At 38.9% G+C, this 18,744-nt stretch overlaps 1 protein-coding gene across 1 annotated transcript; it reads right to left on the bottom strand.

The window, feature by feature from the left end:
* Positions 1-1,586: 1,586 nt before the first annotated feature.
* Positions 1,587-2,576, bottom strand: LOC123249449 (olfactory receptor 9I1-like). The gene has a single exon (XM_044678473.1). It carries the CDS (start codon positions 2,529-2,531, stop codon positions 1,587-1,589), a length of 945 nt encoding a protein of 314 aa, XP_044534408.1. The 5' UTR covers positions 2,532-2,576.
* Between the last annotated feature and the right edge of the window lie 16,168 nt (positions 2,577-18,744).

Here is an 18,744-nt window from a genome sequence, read left to right on the forward strand (position 1 = left end):
GTTAGATTGACAACCAGGGATTAATTGCTAACCATAGGATTCGGTTTCTGTCTAAGGTGCTGAACTTGAAGGATGCTAACAATATTTCTAATTCTTAGACATAATAAGAATTATGTATACAATACGTGAAAATTGGGCAAACTGTTGACGGGCTAAAGTGAGCTGCTCTACCACTCTCTGCCTATTTAAGGGTACACTTTTTACATGATTTATATTCTGTTACCCAGGTACAAAAATTCATAGAATCAGAATCCTCTTTCCACTGCATCATAGTGTCTCTAAGAATTGAGTCAAGTAAACTTCACCTTGGAAGGATGAAATAAAGATATTAATAATCATCAGCAATACAATGATTTAAAAAAACTCCCAGGAACAAATAAATAAATAAGTGGATGAATGAATAAAAGATTAAAAAACTGATGGACTCAATCAAAATGCACCAAAAGAGAGAATGGAGGGGGCAGCTGGGTAGCTCAGTGGATTGAGAGTCGGGCCTGGAGATGGGAGGTCCTAGGTTCAAAATCTGACCTCAGACACTTCCCAGCTGTGTGACCCTGGGCAAGTCACTTGACCCCCATTTCCCACCCTTACTACTCTTCCACCTATGAGCCAATACACAGAAGTTAAGGGTTTAAAAGAAAGAGAGAATGGAGATCAAAGCAGACCATTTTTCATTATTTCTTCATAAGTTCTTTTTCTTGTGTGTGTTATACATGTCTTCTTTTATAAAATTAAAAACATGGAAAAATGTATTGCATGATAACATATTATGTGTAATCTATATCAAACTGCTTACTCAGAGAACTGAGATGGCAAAATGTCAGAAAATAAAGATTAAAAATTGTTTCTACATATAATTGAAAAATATAATTTAAAATTACTGGAGAACAATAAAGATAATAATAATAATAATGAGATTTATAACTATTTTGAGGCTATAATTCACATTTATAGAATTTAAGGTTTACAAAGCACAACAATTCAATAAATGGGTCATTCAAATGTTATTGCCAGTAAGTATAAGCGATCTTTTATAGATGGGGCACCAACCTGCTGCCTACTGCCACTTCTCTTTGTAAATTTTGCAATGCATATGCCTCCCTTACACACCTACCATTCCTCATCTCACTGTATTGTTATTTTTCTACTTAAAATCATTGAACAATAGGGGTAAAATGGATCTTGTCAATCCCCATGCCCAACTTTAAATTTTGCAGAGGCAGAAACCGAGGCCAAGAAAAAAGCAGTTACATTTCACAACACGCAAGGCAAGTAGATGATGCAATTATATCTCCTGCCTCCTACTTCAGTGGCCTCTAAGATTACTACATCATATCTACTTGTATTAATTTCTTCCCTACTAAACTATAATCTCCCTGAGGTGAAGGTACTTGTCCTACATATTTTTAAATGCAATTTGTACTAGACTAAATGTTCTCTAAGGTCCCTCCCAGTTCGAGACTATATGATCCTTCCAAGACTGTAATAGAACATCTGTGAGAAAATAATTTAATTAATGTCAGTCTATTGTTATTTACATTAGTTAGAGGTGAATACAATCAAGATAAATGATGTCTCATCCAGAATTACATCTTCTGGGAGACCTGGAATCTATTGATGACCTTTCTGAAGGCAGCATTAACCTCCTTGTTCCTCAGGCTGTAGATGATAGGGTTCAACATGGGGATAACCACAGTGTAGAAAACAGACACCACCTTGTCCTCCTCGAGTGATTTTCCTGAGTTGCTACGCAGATACATAAATGTGAGGGTCCCAAAAAAGAGCATCACAGCTGTGAGGTGGGAGGCACAAGTGGAGAAGGTCTTGGCTCTGCCTCCAACTGACTTGACATGTAGGATGGCCCTGATGATAAACAGGTAGGATACCAGGATCACTAGAGCATTGGCCAAAATCACAAAGTTGCCGAAGAAAATAATCAGAATTTGGCTGGTGGTGGTGTCACTGCATGAAAGTTGTAACAGAGGTGGGAGATCACAAAAGAAGAAGTTGATCTGGTTGGGCCCACAGAAGGAAAGTGTGAATGTGCAGGCTGTGCGGAGGATAGCTCCTGACAAACCACCGCCATAGGCCCCTGCCACCAAGCCCCAACGAGTGCCCAGTGTCATGGCTGAGGAGTATAGGAGAGGATTGCTAACGGCAACATAACGGTCATAGGCCATCACTGATAACATAAAACACTCTGTGCCAGCACAGACTGTGAAAAAGAAGAACTGAGTAGCACAAGAAATGTAGGAGATACTTGTCCTGCCAGTCACCAGGGTGACCAAGATCTGAGGAACAATGACTGAAGAGTAGCAAGCATCTAGGAGGGAGAGGTGGCTCAGGAAGAAGTACATGGGGGTATGGAGACGGAAATCCAAGCAGATCAGTAGGACCATGCCCATGTTGCCCATCAGGGTGATGAGATAGAAACTGAGAAAAACCAGGAAGAGAATAACCACCAACTTGGGATGGTCAGTGAAGCCAATGAGGATGAACTCTGTCACAGTGGTATAGTTCTGCTCAGCCATTGACTCCACTACTGCCTAATTGTGTAACGGAAAGAGTGACATTAAAGATCCTGTGCCTGGCACACCATGATCATCAATAGCACTGTGAAGGAAATCCAATTAGGAGTTAAGGGAAACTTTAAGGAATGGATAATTATCTCATCTAGGATTAGGCAAAAACCTTAATGTAGACATGGGAAGGGAAGAGTAATTGCTAGTGGTGGTAGAAAGAACAAGGTTCTCAATCAAGAACTGAGAAAGCCAAAACTGAAGAACAAACATGTAATATTAATAATAATAACTAATATGTATAGAGCACTTACTTTGTGCCAGACAAGATAATAGGTACTTTACAATTATTATCTCACTTGACCCTCATAATAGCCCTAGGAGGTAGGTGCTGCTAGTATCCTCATTTTACAGATGAGAATACTGGACCAAAAAGGTTAAGTGATTTTACCAGAATCTGTTAGTGTCTTAGGCTGTTTTTGAACTTGGACCTTCCTGAATGCAGGCTTCTTGCTCTAGCTGCTCTACCAATACCAGTTTATATTCAGTGCTCAAAAATCTAATGGTATAACACAATCAGGAAAACAAATTACTGTAGTGGGGCTTCTGGCTGAAGAGTCAGAAATGAATCAGGAGGCAAAATCTGGAGCATGTAAAATGAGTTAGTAATTTTTTCATAGTGTGGATGAAAGGGACATGAAGTGAAGGAAGGAGAGAAAAAAGAGAGGGAGGGAAATCTATTTTCCCATAGGAGACATTCCTAAGAGCAATAGATAGAAGTTAGTAAGATTGCAATTCCTTTTAAGAAAAAAGTTCTAAGAATTATAATCCTCCTGATCTGTCTTGACAAATAGTGAGAGCCCTGTCACTGGTTGTCTCTAAATTAAGTGCAGGAGACTACCTAAGAGGAGATCCTTGTTTAGATAAAGATTAGATCAGATGACATTTGAGATCCATTCCAACTCTGAGGTTCTGCATGATTCTAAAAGGAAGCAGAAACTGAGACCTTCCTTACTAGACAGACATGAAATTGGAAAGACCAGTTTGCTGTGGTTAGCTACATGCTTACTTAAGCAGTGAACCTCTTGAGAGGAAGGACTGCATTTTTCCTTTTTTTTTATTCCCCAGCATTTAGCACAGTTCCTGACACATAGTAGGTATTTAATAAATATTTCTTAACTAACTGTTGAATTCTTTCAGTACAATGTTTGACCTTCAAATTCTTCTCCCTTGATCCAACCATATCACTGGCATTCTTCTTTCCTTACACTTTCTGCCTCAGGGTTAAAATGATCTTTATAATAAATATTGAGACATTTTCCCAGCTCCTTAGCAACAATGAGGAGCAACTAATCTTTGCTACATCCTTCTTCAAATACACACACACACACACACACACACACACACACACACACACACACACACTAAGCTGGGGTTATTCCCCCACATGTCATTGGAAAAAACTCAAGTTCCCCATGGGACAGTCTCAATTTCCATTTTATCCCCTTCCAACATCAAATCCACTGCTTTTCTCTAGCTTTCATCATTGTCTACAATATACTCTATGACATTACATTAATAGCCCAAGGCAGCAAGTTGTAGTACTACCTTCACTTCTGGCTTGGTATGAACTTAGATAAGACACTGAAATTGGGTTTCAATTTACTCCTCAGTAAACTGAGAACAGTGATCACATTAGCCTTCCCTACCCCTTCAAATTCAAGTTTGGATAATTTAAATTAAGGTCAAAAATTTGGAAATTGATTGGAGGTTGTTCTGATAAAGGAAAAAAAGGGAAAATCCTTTAACAGTTGGAAATGGATTAATATTTTAAATACTCCATCTCACCATACAGTGGTGATCCTATGTTGCTTTGGGCTAGAATAAGAGAGCACAGGCTCTGGTAGCTTCTACCAGTCTGGAAGGAGTTTGTATTATAGCCTGGCTACAGACTGTTTTCTAAGGAAATACTTAGAAAGAGAAGCTCATCCCTAGAAAGATGAACATCAGGTGACGAGTGTCTTAAACTATAATAATTCACAAAGACTATTTATTATGGTGGGAAATAAGTATGACTTGAGTCCATGGAGGGGAACACAGATTGAAGAAATTATAAATCTATCCTGTACTAGAATATTTAAAATAATTTCCATCAGAAGTATGTTGCTACTTTCTCTTGCAAAAATTCTAGCTACTACATGATCAATCAACCAATGAAGTATTATTTATTAAGTTCCTAATATGTATCAGGCACTGTGCTAGATGCTGGGGAAACAGTTGCTATTCGCAATAAATTTGCATCCTAATTATCAAATACATGTAAGCAAATATATCCTCATGTACACATTTTCCATAAATAATATCTATAGAAAATACAGTCATTCCCCCACACACTTTTGATCCCTATGGCATCAATGAAGGATTTACAGTACCTGTGTTGGGTAACAGCCCTTTCTTAAGTTTCTCTCAGGTCACAGGGTGCCCTTGTAAGACACAACCTTTATTTTCTCATATATTCTCAGTGATACAATGGTCCAAGGAGATCAGCTCCATGGAGGGTTACACACTGAGGGTAGAGTCACAAGAGATGTAATTACTCATTCTCCATTTTCCATTTAACTACTGAACTCTAAATTCCAATGACGTTTCCCACAAGTTGATAGTTGAGATGGCCAGGGCTGGCTAATAGTTTGGATAAATGTTATTTCAGATGACATCTCAATGGAATGACTCATCAACATCTTTGACGGAATTGTTCAATTCAGCAAATAATTGGATTGATTTTCCCCTCCCAGTTGAAGAAGTGTGTGTCTGCATGAAATCCACCATAGTCCAGGGGAAAGTCAGAGTGGCAGTGACAGCTTGTCTTGCTGTATAGCAAGGGGTGTTGTAATTGCTACTCATGATTGTTGTTGGCAAGGCTTTGTTATTAAATTCCAGAAAGATATGAGAAATAGGCTGCCAAGCTTGAGGAGAAAGCCAGCAGAATATCTGATTCAAGGCAAACCTCTTCAAGGAATTCATTATCTCCTTTCCAGAGAAGAGGGAAGAATCTACATCTTGGGAAATCATAAGACTCAGGAGAGCTTCTGGCAGCATACTCATGCTGTCACTGCTGGGAGGTGGTCTATGGCCCCTGTGAAAGTGAGAGCTGTCAATGCCTTATTGTCAATGCCCTACCCTTAAAGTTGTACCAGTGGACCCACAAACACAATAAGGACACCATATTCTGGATGAATGGCATCTGAGTAGGGAGGCTAAGGCACATGTCCACTGCAAGAAATGTATTTCTCCCATTTCACAGATAAGGAAACATGCTGAGAATAATTTCCCCACAATTATTCAGTGTTCTTCCCATTAAAATGCACTTTGTCAGTAAGTGCATCTTGAAGACATGACGATCACAGAAAACTATTCCATCCTTCTCTATTACCATATTTTAAAATCCATGTTGTCAAGGAATCATTCTTCATATTCAATCTTATTCTCTCTCATGCTTTAAGTCCTTTCCCTCAGTTTCAAACTTATTTAATCTATCCTGTCTTTCTAAATGTAATATCTTCAGATTGAGCCCAGAATTGGACTTGTTCCTTTAGTAGCCCCATAAGAGACTGAATTGAAGGATCATAGAATTAAAACTGAAAGGAAATCCAGAGGTCACTGGGTCCAATCCTATCATAAAAGGTGGGGAAAGAAGATCATAGAGGTAAAGTTACTTGTCCACACTCACACAAGTAGTGTGATAGACCTTGTATTCAAAACCATGTTTTTCACTTCCAAGTCCTCCATTCTTTCTACTATATCATAATGTCCTCAATCATAAAATAAGAATTGACAACATCAATCATCAGAAATCATCCAGTGAAACATTTCTTAACTGAGTCACAAATTGGTTAAATGACTTATCCAATGTCACAGGAGTAGTAATAAAGCATATTTTAACCCACACACTAGACTCAATGCCCTATCCATTGTGCCTATATATTTCTATTTTTATATTGAGATTTTTTAATTTGAAACACATCTTTGCAGATTTATGTTAAATTTGTGGTCATCTATATAGCCTTAGAAATAATTTCTTCCAAAATAACTCTTTGTCTTTCCTCTGGGCAGAATTGTGTAGATGCTGATAAAATGGCCTCAGTGCAAGATAACATTCTTATTGCTCTACAGCTGAGATAGAAATTAGCCACTGAAGAATGAAACTTTAAGGCTCAGCCTTCTTTTGATTCTGCATTTAATTCAAAATGCTTCCTCAGGAACATAGGTTTGAGTATTCGAAAAAATAACATATTTAGTCAGAGGATCATGAATAATGGACTAGAAAAAATTATAAAGGTCATAGAGTTCAAACTATTTTACAGATAAGGAAAACTGAGGGTTAGAGAGGCTAAGTAATTTGCCTAATCACACAGCTAACAAGTGTCACAGGCAAGATTGAAAGCTAGGTCCTCCTGACTGAAAGTCTTACACTCTGTCCAAGACCTTAACTAAGGTCTTTTATTAACTATTTAATACACTTGAGACCTTGGACAGCTCACATCAGTCTTAGAGCAGTTTCCTTATCAGTCAAATGGATGTAGTAACTTTTGCATTAGTTGCCTAACAGAAACTCCTTAAGGAAAGTGTAGTTTTAAAGCTTTAAAGGACCATGTAAATTTGAGTTATTACTATCTACACCTCACACTCTTAACAAGAGAAGGGATTTATTAATTCAGGGAAACAGAGAAGGAGGGAAAGGTTCTAGGTTTGAGGGTGAAGGAAAGGTTCTAGGTTTGAGGGTGACTTGAAAACTATCTAATATCTTCATGGTGCTGTCAGAATAGCTATCCCCCCCCCCAGAGAGGAAAGCCTCTGAATAAAACTAGTTCTCTCTAAACTCCCTCACAATCTAAACTTTCTCTTAAAATCTAATATTAACAAGTCCAAGATGGTAAAGATGGTCTTGATTGTAGATCAATTGTAATTGTTTAGGGATTGGCTGTGACACTACTTGCAAGGTTTTTTCAGAGTGCTCACAGCCTTTGGGAAACAGTCTGGTTAGAGTCAGTAATGAGTATTTAGCAATGAACCACCCTGAACTCTGGGTTAGAGATAAGCTAAGCTACAGAGAAGACAATCCTGCCCCTTTCCAGACACCCAGCTCCCTCTGTCCCCCAAAGAGTGAGTCTGTCAAGCTGGGTGTCCTGCTTTTTATACCCACATTCTTAACTGCCCCAACTGCCCCCTCTCCTGGATTTCTGGGGGTACTGTAGAGTTCTGTGAGGCAGTTAAAATTATACATGTTACAGAGTATTGGATGCAGGGTTTTGGTTTTCAAAAGATTATTACAAAAGTGAATAATATGGATATAGGTATCAAGTGATAATACATGTATAACCCAGTGGAATTGCTTGTCAGTTCTGGAAGTGGGGAGGGAAAAAGGGGAGGGAGAGAGCATCAATCATGTAACCATGGAAAAATACTTAAATAAAAATACTAATAATCAAGGAAATGTTGAAGAAGGGATCAGTCACCAGCCATAGCCTCTGGAGCCTCTTGCATCTCTGAAATTGTCTTTTGGTTTGAGAAAGGCACAATATCTCTGGGCTTCAATTTCTTCATCTATAAAATGTGAAAACTGTACTAAATGAGGCATTAGAATTGCTTTTGGCCCAAAATGACATAATTGGAAACAAAGGATACATATTCAAAGGGAAGGGCTTAAACTTGATTAAAGTACCAGCTTCCCAACAATGAAGGCTATTCCCAAAGTCAAATTGATTACCTCAAAATCCACCGTCACTAGAGTTCTTCTACTATACTATCTTCTTGAATCTTGAATGGATTGCATAAGAGTAAGGACCCATTCCTTACTCTTATGCAATTCATTCCTGCTCTAACATTCAGAGATGTTCAAATTTTTTGTAAAATATCGGGAACTTTTCTAATTTCTTTATTTTTTTATTGCCCATGAAAAACACACTGCCATATTGGTCAGTGTTTTGAGAATACTCTCATACAAAACCAAAATCCCAAAATAAGATCAAAGATACACTGATGTGAAGGGCAATTCCAACAGTTCTTTTTATGGAAGTGGATAGTATTCCCCATCATAATTCTTTGAGGATTGTCCCAGATCATTGCACTGCAGAAAATAGCCAAGTTTTCACAGATACTTTCCAATATTTTTGTTATTGTGTACAATGTTCTCCCAGTTCTGCCTGTTTCACTCTGCCTCAGTTTCCATAGATCTTTCCAGCTTTTTCTGAAATTGTCTTGCTTAAAATCTTAAATAAAATACTAGCAAAAAGACTACAGAAAGTTATCACAAGGATTATTCACTATGACCAAGTGGGATTTATACCAAGAATGGAAGGATGGCTTAATATTAGGAAAACCATCCACATAATTCACCATATCAATAACCAAATGAACAGAAATCACATGATTATCTCAATAGATGCAGAAAAAGCCTTTGACAATACTCACTCCTACTGAAAATACTAGAAAGTATAGGAACAGAAGGCTCTTTCCTCAAAATAATAAACATTATATATCTAAAACCATCAGCAAATGTCATCTGCAATGGGGACAAGTTAGAAATCTTCCCAATAAGATCAGGAGTGAAGCGAGGATGTCCATTGTCACCTCTATTATTTAATATTGTACTAGAAACACTAGCAGCAGCAATTAGAGAAGAAAAAGAAATTGAAGATATTAAAGTAGTCAATAAGGGAACTGAAATCATTTTGCTTATCATTCTTATAGCAAAACAGTATTCACCAACATATACCACAATTTGTTAGTCATTCCCCAATTGATGGACCTCCCTCAATCTCCAATTCTTTGCCACCACAAAAAGAGCAGCTATAAATACTTTTGTACAAGTAGGTCCTTTCCCCCTTTTTATTATCTCTTTGGAATACAGACTCAATAATGGCATTATGAATCAAAGAGTATACACAGTTTTATAACCCTTTGGGTATAGTTCCAAATTGCCCTCCAGAATAGCTCCTCCTCTTTTCAAAATTATCCATCCAGAGTAGCTTCAGTTCCATTTGGGACTATTCCTGAGGATCCCTGAACTCTGTTTCTTTCATTCCAACTATTCCATCCACTTTCCATACAAATGATGAGAAGGATGAGGGGAAGGGGGAGGTGATAGGGAGAGAAATGCCTCCTAAGAGAACATTCAAGGGAGTTTTTCTTGGAGAAAAGAAAATAAAGGTCAGAAATTGGTGGCTGAGTTATAGGGGGCTTTTTGTTCTGTTTTCTTTCATTTGGTAGAGAGAAGATAACTGCCTTGAGATGTGCGAACAGACATAAGGCAGAAGAAGTGTTATAGCTCTTCTGCTTTGTTTCCTAAAGACAATATGAATGGAAGTTTCAGGGAGGTAGATTTTAGCAAATGAGAAAGAAGACTCTAAAAATTGGAACTATGTAAAAATGGAGCTAGTTGTTTTGAGATATAGGAAGTTTCCTCATCACAGCAAGTGATCAAGCAAAGAATGAATGACTATCACCAGTTTGATAGAAGGTATTGCTGATTATGGATGAGGGGACAGAGATAGCTCATAGAGGTCCCTCCAGCTTTGACCACATTTTTATAAACCAATGAATGTTCTAGGGGCTACCCCTGGATTAGGTGATCTCTAGCTGAGGGTAGAGGGCAGTTTCAGTAGCAAAGATTCATTAGCAAACAGAGCATGGTAATGGGTTCTTCCTATATATACTTGGTGATTTCAGGCTCAGAGGATGCCTTGCCAGTGCCTAGAATTTGGTTCTTCTCTGAGTCCCTAGAGCTTAGATAGGGATTATTGCTTTTAGGAGGCTTAGAAATAAGCTTTGCTCAGGACTCTGGCACCATGCCCACTTTGCTCTTTCCCTGGAAGAGTTTCTCTTAGTGGATGCAATTTGTAAATCGTCCCTTTTAAATGTTATTCAGGTATGGATTATGACATAATCTGACAGACTTCAAGTCACTTCTCCCCCATCCCATCACTGGCTGAGCTGGAGCTCTCTGAAGCACCAAGACCTTCATCCTGAGTAGTAGCTAGAGGCTGACAGACAAAGGATTCCCCTGTGCTATTCCACTGCCAGGCCCTGACATTCAGGACAAGTGCTAATCTCCCCCACAGAATGAGCCTTCCCTAAAACCACCTGATAAGATTTTAATGAAGGATTCAGCCTGGGCTCCCTTACAATTTCAAGCCCATCCTCCTTACAAGCCTCCAGGGGATAAACACAGCCTGAAATCTCCAAAGTAAAAATTAGGTTGAATAGCATGTGGGCAAAACTGGTCTCAGTGTTCTCCAGGTGCTGTCCTCATGGTCCCAAGAGGGCTCACCATACCCTGGAAGAAGAAAAGAAACAATCATATCTGATCCATCCCTCAAGAGCCACTGGGCAAATTTCTTTATCTCAGACTGTCTGGCACCATGGGTATCCATGGGATCACCTCCCCTAATGGGAATAAGCCACAATGGGATTGAAGTCCAGGACTCATTCTATTGTGGAATGCGGGAGCTCAGATGGACTACAGAATGAAGCTAGCTGTAAAAATAAGAACAGTCCCATTTCCATGATAGTCTTTACAGTGCTTCATAAATCATTTTCCTTTCTCATAATAACAACTCCGTGGGGAAATGGCAAGTGTGATTTTCTCTATTTTATATATGGGGAAACTCAAAGTTCAGAAAGTTAAGTGGCTTAGATGGCCCATAATCTACTATACTACTATGCTACACATAATCTACTATACTTTATATATATAATACTGTGCTATATTGTTATAATATTGTGATAAATATTTATATATAATATATTATTTATATTATACCATAATCTACTACTACTACAAAAGCTACTATAAAAGGAGGTTAGCTGACTTCTCCTATGTCACTCAGTTGGTAGTGGAGGTGAGGGTTTTTTTAAGACCCCTTAATCTTTTTTTTTTCCTTTTTTTGTTTAGAATATTTTTCCATGATTATATGATTCATGATCTCCCTGCTCTTTTATCCCCCCTCCTGAAATTGACAAGCAGTTCCACTGGGTTATACATGTATCATTGTTCAAAACCTATTTCCATGTTATTCATATTTGCAGTAGAGTGATCTTTTAACATCAAAACTCCAATCATATCCCTGTGGCACTAGATGATCGATCACATATTTTTCTAATGCATTTCTGTTTCCACGGTTCTTTCTCTGGATGTGGGCAGCGTTCTTTCTCCTAAGTTCCTCTGGATTGTCCTGAGTCATTGCATTACTACTAGCAGTCTATTACATTTGACTGTGCCACAATGCATCAGTCTCCGTGTACAATGTTCTCCTGGTTCTGCTCCTTTCACTCTGCATCACTTCCTGGAGGTCATTCCAGTTCCCATGGAATTCCTCTAGTTCATTATTCCTTTCAGCACAATAGTATTCCATCACCATCAGATACTGCAATTTGTTCAGTCATTCCTCAATCAACGGATACCCCCTCATTTTCCAATTTTTGCCACCACAAAGAGCAGCTATAAATATTTTTGTACAAATCTTTCTCAGAGGTGAGTTTTAAACTCAGTTCTCCTGTTACCAAATCATTCTATTGCATCACCTTGATATTTCTGTTTAATCAGTATCTGGTTGCAGAGGACTTCAAACATGTCCCCATGAGAAAGGTAGGTTGCGCAGAGGTTATCTTCAGGTGGCAGATGAAGAAACTGAAGCACATGGGAAGTAGCTTACTTACTAAAGGGCACACAATGAGTTGAGTGGGGAAGTCAGGGCAAGAATTCAAGTCTTCTGGCTCTTCAAACTATTTATAGGTATCACACTCCACCACTCCTGCCCTGGATATTCTGTGAATCATTGGGTAGGGGACAGAATCACAGTTCTCCATCACCCTGTCTATTCATGAACTTCCATCAAGTATTTTTCCAACCGGCTATGCCCATCCAAATGCTATATATAGCTGAACTCAGGAAGGTTTCTTTCTAGAAGGAAGAATGGACTGATAAATATTTAACAACTGGGGATGAAGGAATGAGGAATTGTACACAGGGTACAATTTTCAATTTAATCTGCAATGCTGACATTTTCTCCCATGTTTAAGTCTAGAAAACTCACCAGACAATAAACTAAGTCATGATCTGTAGCAATTGCCCATTTGTGAGGTGTAGATAGTCATGCTGAAAATTTAACAATCAGACCTTTGGGCTAGCTCTAGCACACTCCTGAGGGGAAGCCTGGCATCATTGTAATTTTAGAAGGAATAAAGAGTCAAGGAAGGATAAAGTGAATTTTTTGTGAGTTATTTAGTTCAAGAAGGAGAAGAGACAGTTTTGGGAAGGAGTTCCAGGTTAGAATTTGTTTTTAATGTGGATCACATGTTAGTGTGAGTGAAGAATTGCCCTCCCCGACTTGTGACTAGCTCTCTAATCTGTTTCAAGCATCCCTATCCCCTGACTGACCATTCTACCCTCATCCAGACTGCTAAGTTCATTTTCTTTAAACATTACCTTGATCAGGCCACCCTAACTAAAAGTCCACAATGTTTTTTTTATTGCTGAGAGGCATGAGACAATGCCTGATATTCAAGTCCTTCCTCAATCTACCTCTTCCCTAAATTTTCAATCTTATTTATTACTAATCTTTAAACTCAATTGAACCATTAGTATGTTGGGGTTACAAAAACAATGGTGGAACAGTTCCTGCCCTCAGGGAGCTTAAATTCTAATGGAAAAGACTATGTATTATACAAGTGTGTACAAAATACATACAGGGCCATTTGGGAGGGTAAGGTGCTATGACCAAGGGTGGGAAAGAGAAAAAGAAAGACCTCATATGGCAGGTAGCAATTGATCTGAATTTTCAAAGAAACCAAGGCTTCAAAGAAGCAAAGGTGAGAAGGGAGCACATTCAAGGCTGGGGAAACAGCGCATGCAAAAGCATGGAGATGAGAGATCTACAAAACTATTCTTACCACAGTTCCTAAAAAGGGCCCTGTGTTTGCCTGTTTCCTCTTAAAAGGCCCTTTCATTGCTGTTCATAGTATCTACTGATAATCACTGCTACTGGGGAGGCTGAAGGTAGTGAATTTCATGGCCTTGGGAATTTTGAACTTTAGTAGACTAAGATAATCTTATTTGTAACATTAAAATAGCCAGTTAACTCCCTCCCTCCTTCTCTCTCCTCTCCCTCCATTAGAGAAGGTATCATAAGAAAAAAGAAAAAAAAATATGTGTCTATAAACCTATGTCTTACTTATTTCTATTTATCATTTCTCCCCTGGAGGTGGACATACACAAGTCATTCTTCAAGCAATACTTCTGTTGCTGTATATAATGTTCTTTTTTTTTAAGCCCTCACCTTCCATCTTGGAATCAATACTGTGTATTGGTTCCAAGGCAGAAGAGTGATAAGGGCTAGGCAATGGGGGTTAAATGACATGCCCAGAGTCACACAGCTAGGAAGTGTCTGAGGTCAGATTTGAACCTAGGACCTCCCGTCTCTAGGCCTGGCTCTCAATCCACTGAGCCATCCAGATGCCCCCTATAATGTTCTTTTAGTTCTGCTTTTTCCATTATTCATAATTGCATTTAGGTCTTTCAAATGTTTTTTTTTCCAAAATTAACTTGCTCATCATTTCTTATGGCACAGTAGTCATATCACAATCATATACCACAGCTTATTTAGCCATTCCCAATTGATGGACTCTTATGTGATCCCCCAAGAGCAGGAAGTCACTAGGCTATTTAAATAGGGGCAAACCAGTCTAGAACTATCTAGAACATAATAAATCTGATCAGAAGTGGGATCGAACCCATGAGTGACATTTCTAGTCTAAATGAGACAGAAAGAACCACTTTACAAGTATGAAGGGGAATTTCCCTGCCCTGTTCCTCATGCCCCTCTACTTCCAAATCCATCCCATACTTTAGGGCCCAGATCCAAACAACTTCCTCTGAAAAGCCATCACTGGTTACCCAGTTGGTAGTATCCCTCTTTCCTGATCTCCTGCAGCCCTTTGTCCACCATTCCTTGAACACTTGGCATATGCTGCGCTAGCTCTCTACCCGGTCTCCCAAACTAAAATGCCAAGAGGAGATTTGAGTTCTGGAGAAGGTCCTGCTCTGATATGTGCCCAACTTCCAGAGAAGTCCTACATCCCTATGCTAGGTGGCAAAGGAGTGGTGTGGCTCAGGGGACAGAGCACTGAACTGGGGTTCAGAATACCTCAGTTAGAACCCTACTTCTGCCACTTATTATCTCTGTGATCTTGAGAAAATCTCTTGACTTCAAGTTTCTCCCCTGTAAAATAAGAAGTTTGGACATGGAAAATTCCTAAAGTCTCTTCTAGATTTTACATCTCACAGAGAAACAAATCCTAGTGATCAAAACTCCTGCTCAATTGGTGATGACAAATACCAGATCCTGTTCTGAGAACAGACTTTGTTAAAGAAAAAAGGAGAAAGATGCAGGGTTTTGTTGATCAAGGAAAGTAGAGGAAAGGAGGCATATGATTGTTAGGGAAGGGGAGACACAGAAAAGAAAAAGGATATGTGCCATGAACATGTATAATAGCAATTCCCAATGCTAATTATATCATAAAGTTATAGATTTAGAGTACAAGGAAACTTGTAGACCATCAAGTCCAACAACACTTTTATTTTATAGATAAGAAGAGTGAACGAAGAGAGAGATAATAAATGACTTTCACAGGATCACACAGCTAGTAAATATCTGACATGGACTTTGAATCAAACTCTTCCTGAATCTAAATCTAGTGTCTTCTCCATTACAATATGCTCTTGCATGGACAGTAAGGAATATAGCAAGGATACAAAATGGGAAGTTCTTGGCACTTATGGGGAGAGGGAAAAAGTTGGAGATTTTTTTGTGAGAGATATGGCAAGATGCTGGAAACAAACTTTGTATCATAAGGTTCCTGGGACTGAGTCTGTCCTTTATGGCATTTCAGAGATACTCCACAATATTCAGGAGAATAGTCTATGAAACAGAGTAAAACCCATGGCCTTTGCCTCAGACAGAACTCTAATTGGTCATGGTCATGGTCATTGGTCATAGTCAATTAAAATGGGAAAGGGAGAAGGTACAAATAATGGACTTAGATATAGTAAAGGCTAGACTGAATTTTTTGCCACCCATGGACCTGTCAGCCAAGATGACAGCATTGATATGAAGGAAAGATCAATCAGTATTGAATCAGAAGACCTGGGGATTTGTCTCTGACCCTGCCACTACTTGAGTAGAATATCCTTAGTTAAGTGCCTTCCCTTAGCTGAGCATCAGATTTAGAGGCATTATCTCTAAGGTCTCTTCCAGTTCTATGTTCTATTATTCTAGATAATATCCTCGTGGAAAGTGAAAACCTAGAAAATCATAGTACTACTCCTTACACTCTTCTCCTTTATTTATATCAATCACAATATCTTCTTCTTAGTCATTTGATTTTCTCAAGTATTTCAGTGATTACTGTGTACTAAGGTATATGTGCTTCTTATGAGAACTAGCATCTCTGATGGAAGAGCTTACTGAACTCTTTTCAGGGTTGCTCATCCACCTTTGGTATTCACCATTCACCCAATTTTCATCTGTGGCTCTAGGCAACTGAAGCATGGGCAGCAGCCAAATCACAGTAAAACCATCTTGGCAAATGAACTAAACCAGACTGAAGGTAAGCAACAGGCCTCAACCTCAATGGTGACTTAGGGATCTTCATACCCCCAAGCAATGTGAAGACTTCCCCTGGAAGAATGGGTGGATGAGGACAAATTGTTCCAATGGCCAGGAAAGCAGTTAAAGCAGGCACTGTGTAGGAAGGGCTTAGAGCTTGATTAGACATAGAAGAAGCCAAGGTTATCCACTCCATCTCAGAATACTGCCAATCATTCTGACCTTTGCCTTGCCACTGGGCATTGATGATTCTGGAATAGAGACACAGGTTGATGAATTTGTGCAATGCTGCCTCACTTAAATCCAATTCACAAGCAAGACATGATATCACCCACAGGATATCATTAGGTCTCTTTGAAAATGAAGGACAAATACCACTGCTGGGTTTGTACCTCAAAGAGATAATAAGGAAAAATACTTGTACAAAAATACATATAGCCACACTTTTTGCGGTGGTAAAAAAAATTGGAAAATGAGGGGGTGCCCATTAATTTGGGAATGGCTGAACAAATTGTGGTATCTGATGGCGATGGAATACCATTGTGCTGAAGGGAATAATGAACTGGAGGAATTCCCTGTGAACTGAAAAAACCTCCAGCAATTGATGTAGAACAAAAGGAGCAGAACCAGTAGAACATTGTACACAGAGACTGATACATTATGGCACAATTGAATGCAATAGACTTTTCTACTAGCAGCAATGCAATGACCCAGGACAATCCAGAGGAACTTAGGAGAAAGAACACTGTCCACATCCAGAGAAAGAACTGTGAGAACAGAAATGCAGAAGAAAAACATATGATTGATCACGTGGTTTGATGGAGATATGATTGGGGTATCAGTGTTAAATGAATCATTCTTGCAAATATGAATAATATGTAAATAGGTTTTGAACAATGGTACACGTATAACCCAGTGGAATTGCTCATCAACTCAGGGAGTGGTGAAGGAAGAGGGGTGGGAAAAATCCTGAATCATGTAACCATGGAAAAATATTCTAAATAAATAATTTTTTTAAAAAGAAAGAAAATGAAGTACAAACAACAATTATGTGTTAGGCCCTTGTGTTAAGCACTGAGGATAGAAAATAAGGCAAAAACATAATTTTTGCTCTCAAGGGTCAACTGACTAATGGAAAAGGCTATATGAAGTATTCCTCCTACCCCCACATTTGCTCACCCAACTGTATGAGAAATTCCTTCTGCTGCCACATTTCCAACAAGGGTGTCTGGAGATGGATAAATATAAGAATTCTTTGCTAGACTTGTTCTTACCCTCTCATCTAATTTTACTGACAGATGTCCTTTCATAAAATCTCTCAGACTTCTGGGAAGGAAAACTGTGGAAGGGGCTTGATTCAACAAAACCTGGTTTGTGTCTCAGAAGTGATCATGGAAAAAGAGGGCTGAGGTTAAAAGGAGACAAAGATATAAAGAGCCCTTGTTTCTGGCATGGGGGAGGAATGGTACAGGGACAAGTAGGATAAACTAGCTCATGGTTAGTAGGTATGGTTTGCTCCCACTTTTTCCCATTAGTGCATCATGTAAAGAAGCAATTTGTCACTGTTTTGATGTTATAACTCACATTTATATAATTTAGGGTTTACAAAGCACAACAATTAAGTGAAATGGGTCATTCAAATATTATCTGCAATGGGACACCTATTTACTGCCTGGTGTCTCTGGGCCTATTGAATTCTGCCTTGAATTTCCCTCTCTTATGCATTTACCACCCCTCATCTTACAATATAGTTATCCATGTACTTAAAATCATTGAATAACAGATGTAGACAGGATCTTATGGATATCCATGCCCAATTCTCAGTTTTGTAGAAGTAAGAACTGAGGCCAAGGGAGGAGCACTTACATTTCCCAAGTCAGACAGCAAGTGAGTAACACGTTTGGATCTTCTGCCTATTCGTTCCATGACCTTTCAGATTACTGTACTACGTCTATTTATCTCAAATTCTTCCCTAGTAACTAGAATCTATTTGAGGTTAGGGAACTTTCTTACCTATTTTTGCATGGGACTAAATGGGACTAGATTTCTAAGGATTCTTCAAGTTCTAGACCCTATGGTCCTTCCAAGACCCTAATATAGCATCTGTGAGAAAAAAAATTTAACAAGTCAGTTTATTATTATTTACATTATTTAGAGGTGAATACAATCAAGATGAATGATGTCTCACCCAGAATTACATCTCCTGGGAGACCTGGAATCTACTGATGACTTTTCTGAAGGCAGCATTAACCTCCTTGTTCCTTAGGCTGTAGATAATAGGGTTCAACATGGGGATAACCACAGTATAGAAGACAGATACCACCTTCTCCTCTTCAGGTGATTTCCCTGAACTGCTGCGCCAATACATAAACACGAGGGTCCCAAAGAAGAGCATCACAGCTGTGAGGTGGGAAGCACAAGTGGAGAAGGTCTTGGCTCTGCCTCCAACTGACTTGATTTGTAGGATAGCCCTGATGATGAACAGGTAGGATACCAGGATTATTACTACATTGATCAAAATCAGAAAGCTGCCAAAGAGAATCAGAGTTTGGCTGGTGGTG

Source organism: Gracilinanus agilis, chromosome 5, assembly GCF_016433145.1.
Source record: "Gracilinanus agilis isolate LMUSP501 chromosome 5, AgileGrace, whole genome shotgun sequence".
In the NCBI taxonomy this organism is placed as follows: Eukaryota; Metazoa; Chordata; class Mammalia; order Didelphimorphia; family Didelphidae; genus Gracilinanus; species Gracilinanus agilis.

What these genes read in the sequence shown, in the direction of transcription:
- LOC123249449 (XM_044678473.1), bottom strand. Translation starts at nt 2,531, where the DNA reads ATGGCTGAGCAGAACTATACCACTGTGACAGAGTTCATCCTCATTGGC.